Here is a 12506-nt window from a genome sequence, read left to right as displayed (position 1 = left end):
TGGTGACACATAGTCTACTCATACAAACTGAGGGAGTGCACATCCCTTGTAGGGAGTACCTGACAAAAACCATGTGTGACCTTCTCTTTAATCACCGAATGGGTTAAGGGCGGGAGCCATCAGCTCTGATCTCTGTAACCATTCCACTGCCTTATTTAGAATAAAAGTGTTGAGTATAGAACAGCTTGAGAGTCATTCCTTTAAGAGACAGTGTTGGAAACAGTGGTGGATGCTTCTGGGGAAAAAGGATTCGGGGCGTCTGACCACCAACAGGGTGTGGTAGCTCGGACAGTTCACATATTGATGTGTAATGTAATTTTTTATTTCTGGAAAAGAACATGATTTAGTTGCACTTCAACACCAACAATTTGTTTGAGTCATTTTCTTTCTGAGGAAAAAGTTAGGGCACCCTACCCCCTAATAGCTGGTGTTACCCCATTTAACTGAAACAACTTCAGTGAGATGCGTTTTGTAGCCATCTACAAGTCTCTGACATCAAGTCTGAGGAAAGTTTTCTCCCACTTTCCACTTTCAGCTGTGAGATGTTTGAAGGGTTTCCGGTCACCCCACAGCATCCCAATGAGATCAAGATCTGGACCTTTTCGTCTAGGCCCAGGACTTTCCATTTCTTAATTCTCAGCCAGTCCTTGGTGGATTTACTGGTATGTTTTGGGTCATAGTCATGTTGCGGGGCCCAGTTTTGCTTCAGCTTAAGTTTTTGTTTTACAGATGGTCCCACATTTTTTCCTCAAACTGTCTCTGATACATGGTAGAATTCATTGTGGACTTTATGATGGTGAGCTGGCCAGGTCCTGCTGCAGAGGAGTATTCCCAAACCATGACACTTTCACCTCCAAGCTTCATGGTTGGTAAGAGTTGGTTCTTGTCCAGCAATGCATGTATTTGGTTTACACCAAACATGTCCTCTGTTCTGGTCTGGTCTCATTATACCATTTTTAGAGACTTCTTTTAGCATCTTACAGTCTGCTTCTGTTTTGTTTTTCACATGACTTTAAGTGAGTCTTACATTTTTGTATTTAATACTGAGCAAAAAAGGAAATAAAATAACTTTTTTTAATTGACCTTTTGGCTTGAAAAATTGGATTTTCTAATGTAAGCACAGACTTTTCCTGGCACTTTCATTCCACAGAAAATAACTTTCTAAAAACAATATTCATCTCATGATCCATATTTGATTAAAAAAAATCCAAACAGATGCTATTTGCTCCTGCCTAAGTTTGGAATAAAAATCTGCACAATAAGACTGTTTTTTGGGCGAACATCAGGTGGACCAAATAGAGGAAAATATTATCCAAGGGGGAAATAACTAATATCATGTAACACTTAGAGTGAAATTATTAATTTGAATTAAACAGAATCAGTTTAATATTTAGTAGGTCGATGCTCCTCTGCAGGAGCAGCTGCTAGAAAAACAGTTGACTCTCTGTGTAAGCTGCAGACGATGGTCCCGTCTCTCACCAGCTTGGTCCTCCATCTTGATCTGAGCGTGGCACTAAGACAGATTGAGAGCTGCCGCACAAATTATCTGAGCACTGTTACTCAGCTAAGTTAAAGGTTATTAAAAGGTGGCCATTAGAATCACAAAGAATCAGGAAACTTTACAGATTTACACAAACTGGTGTTTTATCTGTGTGCATTAATTGTTGTTTGCTATTGTGGAAAAAGCATTTCCCAAAATGGATTATTAAAGTATTTCTATCTTTATTAGACTCCTCTTCTGTGGAACCAACTACTCTACCCGAGTACCCAGGAGTAAGTTACCAGAGCCTGCCAAACTATTTCAGAATTTTTCTGAGAATTGACATACTCTATTTAAACAATCATTATGTTAATAATTATGTTTTTTTAAATGGGAGTGATAATTCTGGCCTTCCGTTGCTGCTGGTTGAGTGAATTGCGACAAAATGTATTTTTTGGAATCTGTGAGCTCTCTGCTTACAGCAGACATGCTGATTGTGTGTGTAGAAGCCGTGTGGTGAACAGCTGAGACCGAGTTTTGCTGTTACATTGTTTTGTGGAGTTTGTTTATTTTCTGATTCAACTGCCTTTAGTTTTGACTGTGTTTGATGTTTGAAATTGTTTATATGAGCTTTTAGCCAAGATTCTACTATTACTGTTGAGACCACATATGTTTATGTTTAATTAATGGAACTTGCAGTAAAGAAAGTAGAAGAAAACAAAAAGTAAAATGCTGCCCCTAGTACTGGGGGTTGGGCTTAAGAGGTTGAGACGCCTGGTGAAGTAATGAAGCCAAGAATGTGCTCAAGAGATCTGGAGGTTTCTTCAAAATGTTTGCTGCCTGCACTGGACCCTTAGGGTTTTTAAATGACTTTAGTAGCAGGACTTTTATTTTTGTGTGTATTTTATTGAGATGTGTTTTTTACCTCCTTTTAATTGACTGTGTGCTCATTGCATTGCCTTCTCCACCTGATTAAGAACATGTTACCCCTGGTATGACATATACGCAATATTTTCAACTGACTCCATACTTTTAATGACCCTTTTCATGAAATATCATAAAGTTACCAAAAATAAATTTCAGTCAGTCGTTTTCTAACACTTAAATGTTTTAGTTGAAAATCCCAAAGACAATACAGATGAACAGACAGAAAACAGGATTTAAACTCCAGTAAGCTAATTTTCTAAATGGGACTTTAGAAATATAAACCTGAACTAAAATAAATGTGAAAATCACAATCTGTTACATGTTTGTGGAGCAACTTTTAAAAGTTCAGATGGCGTCTGCTGCAACACAAATACTCTCATACCAAACCAGAGCCAGTTACTCCCACGTTACAGACTGACTGAAGTCCGCCCTCTGAAAACAAACCAACTCAGATTTAGTTCTGAAAATCTTAGAATCCTGAACTTTTCCTGCCAAATTCAGACTATGTTGACCCCCAGCAGGTTAGTCCTTCAAGCTCAGTTTTGAAGTCTACTGACAACTGATGGATCTACAGAGAAAGTTTGTAAATGGTAACAAAATTTCAGAAAGCAGAAACCAGATTATTAAAAAGAGGGGCTGCACTAGAAAGGCCAGAAGATTGGGGCTTTTAATCCTGGTTCTTAAAGTGTTGCAGCATCTCTTGGTAAGATAAAGGACTAAATTCAGTCTGAGCATCAGCTCCTCTCAGTGTGAGGTTCCCACACTGGAAAAAATGCCACTTCCAAAATAAGTAAAAACAAATTCAAATGAGATTTTTTGGCTCGAAATAAGCCAAAAAAAATCAATGGAACAAGTGAAAATTAACTTGACACGATTTCTAGAAATAAGACATTGCATTAAAGCCTCACAATGTATAGAGAATCTTGAAACTAGCCACAAAAACTCATTCTGAGCAGTATTTTACTACAATTGTGAGCTTTTGCGTCTCATAATAAGCCTGTGATGCCCAAAAATAGTGTCCAACCCCTCGAAGGTAACATCTTTTTTTTTTTCAGCTTGAATGTCATCCTCTTGTTTTAAAATTTATTTAACTCATTCTTAGTCTCTTAATTGTGGCAATGCTCTGGATCCAGGTCCAAAACCAACTTAAATTAAGATTTGAACATTGCATTTTAAGACAAACTACCTTTTTAAGTGTGCATTCCTGACTAGCATTAAGAAATGCATTCACAGCATTATAACCCTTCTCAACCGGTTTTCATCTTCGTATTTTTCCCTCCCTAGCTCAAGCCAATATTTTCATGGATGCAGACAAGCATATTGATAATACACCATACTCTTCTGTGAATTTTAATAATAGCAAGTACATTGCAGTGAAATATGACCTCACAGATATCAAATGTCAGTCTTGACTCAGTGGTGAGTCTGGGTATTTGGGCCAAACAATGTTTTAGAGCATTACCAATTACTGTAGTATAGAACAGTGTTTGTACTCATTACCTTTGGAATAATATGCTGGAATCTGTCCAGAGTGCAACAAAACAGAGAATGAAGTCACTTCAATGTTTGATTTGACAGAAATGTATTAAAAATATCTACACTTATAGAATGTTTTGTAATGCGCTGTGAGTTGGGCACGTTGTTGATATCGTTGTTGATTATCAAAAAAGCAGATTTGTCTTAATTCTAGTTAATTTTTTTTCTTGAAACAAGACTTTGTTTTACAAACCTCACAGGAACTTCAAACTCGTCTGAAATGTCAAAAAACAAAAAGTTGTTTCGTTTAAGGAATTACTCAAAACAAGAAGTTTTCAAGACTATTTCACTTATCAAGATTTTCAAGATGCATTGTCTCGAAACAAGTTATATCTCACTTTAAATGTAGCTCTGTAGATGGTTTTGACTTATATTAAGTGTGATGAGAGGTTTTGACTAAACGTTCGAAAAATATACTTGGTAAGATTTTTCTTTTTTGCAGTGCAACCCAAAAAAGGTGGAAAGGTTCCTTAAAGTTCCTCAGAGAAGGTCCAGTGTCATGGTGGTGTTGAGTGATGGCTGGATGCAGCGGGACATGGAAGATCAGTGCTTTGTCTGGAGGAACAGGGGAAATGATCCAGACTGTGGTGGTTAAAAAGGAGCCGAGCTGAAAGGTGAAGCTCTGGATTTACTGCTCCATCTATTTTCCACCCCCATCCATGGTCCTGAGATGTAGATCATGACTGAAAGAACAAGATCCTGGATATACAGGTCCTTCTCAAAATATTAGCATATTGTGATAAAGTTCATTATTTTCCATAATGTCATGATGAAAATGTAACATTCATATATTTTAGATTCATTGCACACTAACTGAAATATTTCAGGTCTTTTATTGTCTTAATACGGATGATTTTGGCATACAGCTCATGAAAACCCAAAATTCCTATCTCACAAAATTAGCATATCATTAAAAGGGTCTCTAAACGAGCTATGAACCTAATCATCTGAATCAACGAGTTAACTCTAAACACCTGCAAAAGATTCCTGAGGCCTTTAAAACTCCCAGCCTGGTTCATCACTCAAAACCCCAATCATGGGTAAGACTGCCGACCTGACTGCTGTCCAGAAGGCCACTATTGACACCCTCAAGCAAGAGGGTAAGACACAGAAAGAAATTTCTGAACAAATAGGCTGTTCCCAGAGTGCTGTATCAAGGTACCTCAGTGGGAAGTCTGTGGGAAGGAAAAAGTGTGGCAGAAAACGCTGCACAACGAGAAGAGGTGATCGGACCCTGAGGAAGATTGTGGAGAAGGGCCGATTCCAGACCTTGGGGGACCTGCGGAAGCAGTGGACTGAGTCTGGAGTAGAAACATCCAGAGCCACCGTGCACAGGCGTGTGCAGGAAATAGGCTACAGGTGCCGCATTCCCCAGGTCAAGCCACTTTTGAACCAGAAACAGCGGCAGAAGCGCCTGACCTGGGCTACAGAGAAGCAGCACTGGACTGTTGCTCAGTGGTCCAAAGTACTTTTTTCGGATGAAAGCAAATTCTGCATGTCATTCGGAAATCAAGGTGCCAGAGTCTGGAGGAAGACTGGGGAGAAGGAAATGCCAAAATGCCAGAAGTCCAGTGTCAAGTACCCACAGTCAGTGATGGTCTGGGGTGCCGTGTCAGCTGCTGGTGTTGGTCCACTGTGTTTTATCAAGGGCAGGGTCAATGCAGCTAGCTATCAGGAGATTTTGGAGCACTTCATGCTTCCATCTGCTGAAAAGCTTTATGGAGATGAAGATTTCATTTTTCAGCACGACCTGGCACCTGCTCACAGTGCCAAAACCACTGGTAAATGGTTTACTGACCATGGTATCACTGTGCTCAATTGGCCTGCCAACTCTCCTGACCTGAACCCCATAGAGAATCTGTGGGATATTGTGAAGAGAACGTTGAGAGACTCAAGACCCAACACTCTGGATGAGCTAAAGGCCGCTATCGAAGCATCCTGGGCCTCCATAAGACCTCAGCAGTGCCACAGGCTGATTGCCTCCATGCCACGCTGCATTGAAGCAGTCATTTCCGCAAAAGGATTCCCGACCAAGTATTGAGTGCATAACTGTACATGATTATTTGAAGGTTGACGTTTTTTGTATTAAAAACACTTTTCTTTTATTGGTCGGATGAAATATGCTAATTTTGTGAGATAGGAATTTTGGGTTTTTATGAGCTGTATGCCACAATCATCCGTATTAAGACATTAAAAGACCTGAAATATTTCAGTTAGTGTGCAATGAATCTAAAATATATGAATGTTAAATTTTCATCATGACAACATGGAAAATAATGAACTTTATCAAAATATGCTAATATTTTGAGAAGGACCTGTAAGTAGCTGAAAAGGGTTTCTTCTGTCAGGTGGCCAGGCTCTGTCTTAGAGATAAGGTGATGTTCTCTGGGACGTTGTCAGAGAACACCTCAAGGTTCTACTCCAGCATGTTCCTTATGGTTTTCTCAGTTTTGTGGGCTGAATATAAAAGTTTTCTTTCAAAGTACAGCAGTGTCAGGGTAAACATTAACATTACAGCAGAAACAAGGTCAAGATGAGAGGAGAATCAGTGCAGATAGACAGTCGAGTTAAGATGGACAGACCCAGAGGCAGAGTTATTGTGGAGGAGGAGCCTTCAGAACACTGTGGGTCTTTGTGGTCCGATGGACAAAGAGCTGCTGTTAGAGGTCCTCTGCAAGTCACAGCAGAACAGACTGATACTGAGTTAGATGCTCTGCTGCCGCCTGCTTCACTTTAACTGTTCCTCTGCTGGACCACGACATGAAGCGATGCCTCGGACTGGTTCTGCTGCTTTGTTTTGGGATGCTGCAAGTGGGTAAGTAGAACTGGCCCCCAGCAGAACCTGGAGCTCAACTGACTTTAATTTATAAGGATTTGAAGAAACTCCTCAAGGGAAATCAGTCTGTAAGCTAATTTAGGAGCGGGCAGTCTGATCTCTGAGCCAAAATAATTAAAACTGTACTCAGAAATATTCTCCCTTGAAACAATCCTTACAAGAGGGGACTTTATTCAAAGCACACAAACATCTTCACAACAATTCCAGAAGTCTCTCTGCCCTCAGTCTTTACGGGGCGGTTTTTATACAGATACAAAGCATTAGTGTGTATTGTATTGCATCCTGACCAATTGACATCATCATACTCATTTACGTAACATTCCTTGGCATATTCAACATTGTTTTCTCTACTTTTTCTGAGAATACACTCCGGCCCAACATCTGGAAAACATCAGATTGGCGTACGTGACATTTTATAATAACACTCTCATGACTTTATCTGGATGCAAACTCTCAGGTCAAATTGATCAGGCAGAGTCACAAAATTTCCTGGCTGCCTGCAATAACAAGCTCATCTGTCTTTCCTCTCGCCAATAACTTTTCTCTAATATAATTTGTTTCCAGACAGGCCTGTTTCCTTATGCACAGAAGAAAGAATTCATTTTATAATGGTAAACACAATAATAACACTTTTAATCTATTCTAACACAGCTTTATGCCTCTACACTAATATTGACCTTCTGTTACAGAGGAAAACAAACTGCAGAAACCTCTAAATTCAAGTATTCCATTTTCCACAATATTTATGTTTAAAAGGTAATTGTTGAATTTCTGGGTTCTTAAAATTTACCCAGCCTTAAACTTTGACGTATTCAATTGGACACAAAAAGAAATTTTTCGCTGGCTCAACTTACAGTAAATCTAGATATTTACAAAAAGTGTTTGAAACACAACCTTTTTGTTATGGTCTGACATTAAATTAGATTAAGCTTTCCCTGCTTTAGGTCAGTTAGGATTACCAAAATTATTTTTTGTGTTAAATGTCAAAATATTTACTTTCTAAATATTCAAATGTTTACATACACAAAGATCACTATGGCTTCAAACAATGTGGGGAAGCTCAGGTGAGGATTTCATGGCTTACAAAAGCTTCTGATGGGTAAATTCACTTGAGTTCAATGAAGGCACACCTGTGGATGAATTTTAATGCAGCAACTGAAATAAACAGATTCCTTGTGTGAGATCATGGAAAAATCTAAAGAAATTAACCAAGATGTCAGGAAGAGAATTGTGTACCTCCACAAGTCTGATTTGTTAGTTGGGAACAATTTCCAGATGCTTTAAAGCACCACATCCAGTAATATGCCACTATAAACACAGTGGGAATGTCCAGCCATCATATCATTCTGGAAGGAAACGGGTTTTGTGTCCCAGAGATAAATGTGTTATGGTGCAAAATGGGGGTATCAAGCCCAGAACAAAAGCAAAAGACCTTATGAAGATGCTGGAGGAAGCTGGCAGGTGTCATTATCCACAGTGAACTGAATCCTCAACCAATCTGGGCTGAAAGTCCAATCAGAGTAGATAAAGCCATTACTCTGAAAGAAACATAAAAGACCCAGATTACGATTTAACAGTGCACTCAGGGATAAAGACTTTAATTTTTAAAGACAAATGTCTTGTGGTCTGATGAAACTAAAACTGAAGTGTTTGTCTATAGTGATCGTTGTTACATAAGTAGGGAAAAGCACCATCTGAAGTGTGAAGCACGGAGTTGGCTTTGTCATGTTATGGAGGTGTGGGGAGGATTGCTTTCACTAAGGACTGGTGCACCTCATAAAACACATGGGATCATAAGGAAAAAACATTGTGTGGGAAAACTGTACTCAATACATCTGCTATGAAGTTGAAGCTTTGGTAAAAAGGTATCTACCAAATGGACAAAGTTACAAAGTAACTTAAATAAAATAAGTCATTTGAAGTGGCCATCACAAAGATCTCAGTCCAATTGCAGCCTCAGCTGCAAAAGAAACAATAAATATCATGAACACCCCAGTATAATAAAAAAAATAAAAAAACTAAGTAATTTACAAAATAAACCCAGTAACTTCCCCCAAGCTCAGTAAAAAGAGGATTGGGACCAAATGTGGCCCACTAGCCACGCCGCAGCGGGATGTGAGCTGGGCGCTCCGATGCCACACCCCAAACAATACAACCACCTCAGCGCCATAGAAAGAGTACCAATACTCTTTCTATGGCGCTGAACCACCTGTAAGAGCCACCGGGATCCAGACGTAGGAAACAGTCGAGCGTGCTGAAATTCGTCGGCACAACAGTTCACACAGAAGTCCGGAGACAAAACAGCAGCGATCCAGTTATCAGGAGAGATCTATGATATTTAATTAGTTGATCACTAGTTCTGTTAAAGTAAGAAACTTGAGCCGACAATGAGAATTAACATAATTGCCCACCTGCTGATCCACACAGCCGCGAACACATACGCACAGGAGGAAGAGAAGGAGAAGCAGCACTGTGGCGTTCACCTATAATCATACTAAACTTAGCTTTTCTACAAAGATCAGCCATAGTGCAGCAAGAGAGAACACCTGCCACAAGGAAATCTAAGCCGCATATACCACACTTTGCGATCTGTCATTTGTCTGCAGCCCAGTCCAACAGGACGCGAGCCACTCAGTGGAAGCGCACAGGAGACATGCGTCTCAGGGGCGTGGGGCAGCTTCTTTTATACCACACCCACTAGAGTCAACCGGAAGTTCTTACCGGAACTTAGTTGTGCAGAAATATACATCTCTATACCGCTACATATATTTCCAAAAAACTTCATTCCAAATCAGATTAAAAGCTTCTGTTAGAGTCAGTCAAATTGTAACACATGAGAAACTTTGTCAACATCATTTATTTGAACAAAAGAAACATTAGTCTCAGAACTGAGCCTTGAGGAACTCCACCTGAAATCTTCAATTACTGTAAATCTTTTAACTTTTTTAACTTATTAACTTTAGAACTCCAAATAACTTGTGTCCCAAAGACAGCGCTAAGACTGAGACTAAATGTTCTTCCTTAAGGGTAACACAGAGAAAACTTATAGAATAGTATAAACCTTTACAGGGCTTTAGATGTTAAACATGAAGTTGCCATGAGTCTAAACTAGTATGTAGTTGCATTCACCCTGTCATGAGTTTCATTCTTCTGAAAAACATCAAATCTGGGAACAATAGGAACCTTCGCTCTGGGTCTACTGATTTCATCTTCAGGAAGCCGTATGGCTTATTTTTAAAAGCCGTATGGAAACAATTTCTGAGCTGAACCTCCTCCTGAATCTTCCTCCTCCTCTTCTTCAGGTTCTGGGCTTCGCTGCTACAAGTGTGCAGATTACACAGGACGCTGCGAGAACGTGCAGGAGTGCACATTTGAAGACTCATGCATCTCTCTAAGGGATCCAGGTCGGTTCAACTAAAAGTCACCTGTTGTCGTGGAAACATCTGTACCCCTCAGAAATATGAGATTTGTTTTATATATGTAAAAGAAACTGTGAAACTGCTTTATGGTTTAAGTATGTTGTGTTTTTATTTCAAATGTTGCTCTTTATGTAAAATGTTTCTATTTTACATTTAGATTTTTCTGTCATTAAAGAAACTATAAAACTGCACCTTTCAGGCAGCGATTTTGCGCTCTCCTCTCACATTAGATTGTGGGGAATCTTCCTGGATGGCAACTAACCAGGATAATTAAGCCTAGAGTGCCTGGTATTTCCAGGAAAAGGAAATACCAGGTGCTGAACAGAAAAAGGTAAAAGAAAGTGATTAAATTTCATTTAAACGCCAATAAATGACCTTTGTTCTGCTCATTAAAAGATATGAACTAAAACGTGTTTTCTAGGAAAACATTGGTACACCCTACCCCCTAATAGCTACTGTCACCCCTTTTAGCCCACTCCTCACTCTCAGCTGTGAGATGTTTGAGGGTTTAATGGTATGCACTGTTCATTTCTCAATGAGATCAAGATCTGGGCTTTGACTGTGCCCAGGACTACGTTTCTTAATTCTCAGCCATTCCTTGGTGGATTTACTGGCTTTGGGTCATTGTAGGTGGCAGGTAATGGATTTGAAGAGTCTTCAGCCTTAACCTTTTACAGATAGTCTCAAAGTTTTCTCAAGCATACTCTGATACACAATAGAAACCATGGTGGATTCAATGTTGCTGAGCTGGCCAGGTCTTGTTTGGGAAAAGCATTTCCAAACCATGACTGTTGCCAAACCATGCTTTACAACTGGTATAATGTTCTTTTTTTGGACTGCTGTATTTGGTTTACGCCAAACATGCCCTCTGTTTTGGTGCTCAAATATGTTGGGTTTTAGTCTCATCTGCTGTAAGTCCAAGGTTTTGGAGACTTCTTTCAGCATCTTGCGGTCTGCTTTGAAGGTGAATTTAATTAGATGGCCAGACCTGGGCATGTTCACAGTTGTTTTGAATGTCCTCCACTTGCAGCCTGTTTTCCATACAGTGGAAAGGCTGATTTCAACCTTCTAAAATGCTTTACCAGACTATTAAGATCATACAATCCTTTTCTGAAGGCCTCAAATAGATTTTTTAATTTTAATCTGCTCTTCACTTTCACTTCACACCAAATTTTAATATTTGAGGTTCAAACAGAGCAAATTCCCTTCAGAATGTTCTCATCAAAGTTTAATGACTTTATTCTTTTCCTTACATGTTTATTCAATTCAATTCAATTCAATTCAGAGATACTTTATTGATCCCCGAGGGTACATTAGAAGTCCAGTACAACCCATCCAAACATACATCATGACACAAGACAAGGGGGGGTCGGGTCACCGAGGCTTTGCTGCCCACTCACAGGCGCTGCCCTTAGATGAGAAAAGAGGCCAAATTAGGTAGGTAGAGGAAAAAAAATCATATTTCACACTTTATCCATAGCAGGATACAGTTTGAGATTGCAAAAAACCTCAACACAAAGAAGCAACAAGTTGACAAAACAACATCATGCTGGGAACGGTGAAGGTGGTGTGAGGGGTGCATATGTTTATCTTGAGCATGTGTGTGTGTGCAAGTGAGTGTGTGCAAGTAAGTCCATGAAGCACTGTCACAGAGGCCATTGTCCTTGATGGTTCGTTGGAATGTACATCAACCGGCCACAAAGTTCTGAGCAGGTCCACAGATGTCCTCAGTGAAGGGAGGGGGCAGAGGGAGCAGAGCGTCATGTTTACATAACTTCCAGGAGAGGTTGAAGATAGCCAGCCATCAAGGCCGTGCAGTGGAGATTCAGATTCAGAAAAACAATAATTATTTGGGTTAGGCTGACTCTTAATTTTCCAGCATTCCAACTATGTCCACGTTCTCTAGTTAGTATTTTTTGTTCTGTATGTGCAGGTGGGAAGACGATCCGGCAGTGTATCCGGTACACAGAGTGTGATATGTCCCGCCTCACCCAGATGTTTCCGTCCATCTCCAGATTCAGTTTCAGGTGTTGCCACAGTAACCTGTGTAACTCGGGTTCCACGGCCCCTTCAGTGACCCCGGTTTTGGTTCTGCTGTGGTCCCTGTTGAGCATTTGGTGGTTCTACTCCTGAATTCCTTCAGCTGATCTGGATTTTAATGCTGACCTAAACTAATCTTTTTTCGCTCGTTGGTTGTTTTCAGGCTCCTGCAGCTCCTCAGGTCTCTTCTGTGAAACTGATTTTACTAATTTTTTATGTGATATTCTTTCAGTTTAACATGAAATAAAATGTTTTTCTGGCTTTTAAA

The 12506-nt window shown here is 39.9% G+C and overlaps 1 protein-coding gene and 1 long non-coding RNA gene across 2 annotated transcripts in view; one reads left to right on the top strand and one right to left on the bottom strand.

Annotated features, from left to right (window-relative positions):
* LOC124879828 overlaps nucleotides 1-9809 on the bottom strand; it is a 16604-nt gene extending 6795 nt beyond the window's left edge. The window contains exons 1-2 of the long non-coding RNA XR_007041129.1: nucleotides 9191-9809; nucleotides 8212-8317 (exon numbers count right to left, since the gene is read on the bottom strand). This is a non-coding gene — a long non-coding RNA (uncharacterized LOC124879828). The remainder of the gene's footprint in view (nucleotides 1-8211; nucleotides 8318-9190) is intronic.
* On the top strand, nucleotides 6603-12506 carry cd59 (CD59 molecule (CD59 blood group)). The gene is made up of 3 exons (XM_047384573.1): nucleotides 6603-6758; nucleotides 10082-10183; nucleotides 12132-12506. The coding sequence occupies exons 1-3, from the start codon at nucleotides 6704-6706 to the stop codon at nucleotides 12329-12331; spliced, it is 357 nt and encodes a 118-aa protein (XP_047240529.1). The 5' UTR covers nucleotides 6603-6703; the 3' UTR covers nucleotides 12332-12506.

The sequence above is a fragment of the Girardinichthys multiradiatus genome, chromosome 2, assembly GCF_021462225.1.
Source record: "Girardinichthys multiradiatus isolate DD_20200921_A chromosome 2, DD_fGirMul_XY1, whole genome shotgun sequence".
NCBI lineage: Eukaryota > Metazoa > Chordata > Actinopteri > Cyprinodontiformes > Goodeidae > Girardinichthys > Girardinichthys multiradiatus.
This window is presented reverse-complemented; position numbering and strand designations above follow the sequence as displayed.

Bases quoted from the DNA above. Each gene is read 5' to 3' on its own strand.
- cd59 (XM_047384573.1), top strand. From the start codon at position 6,704: ATGAAGCGATGCCTCGGACTGGTTCTGCTGCTTTGTTTTGGGATGCTG. The intron at 6,759-10,081 runs GTAAGTAGAACT...CCTCTTCTTCAG, and splicing joins TTTTGGGATGCTGCAAGTGG to GTTCTGGGCTTCGCTGCTAC. The intron at 10,184-12,131 runs GTCGGTTCAACT...CTGTATGTGCAG, and splicing joins CATCTCTCTAAGGGATCCAG to GTGGGAAGACGATCCGGCAG.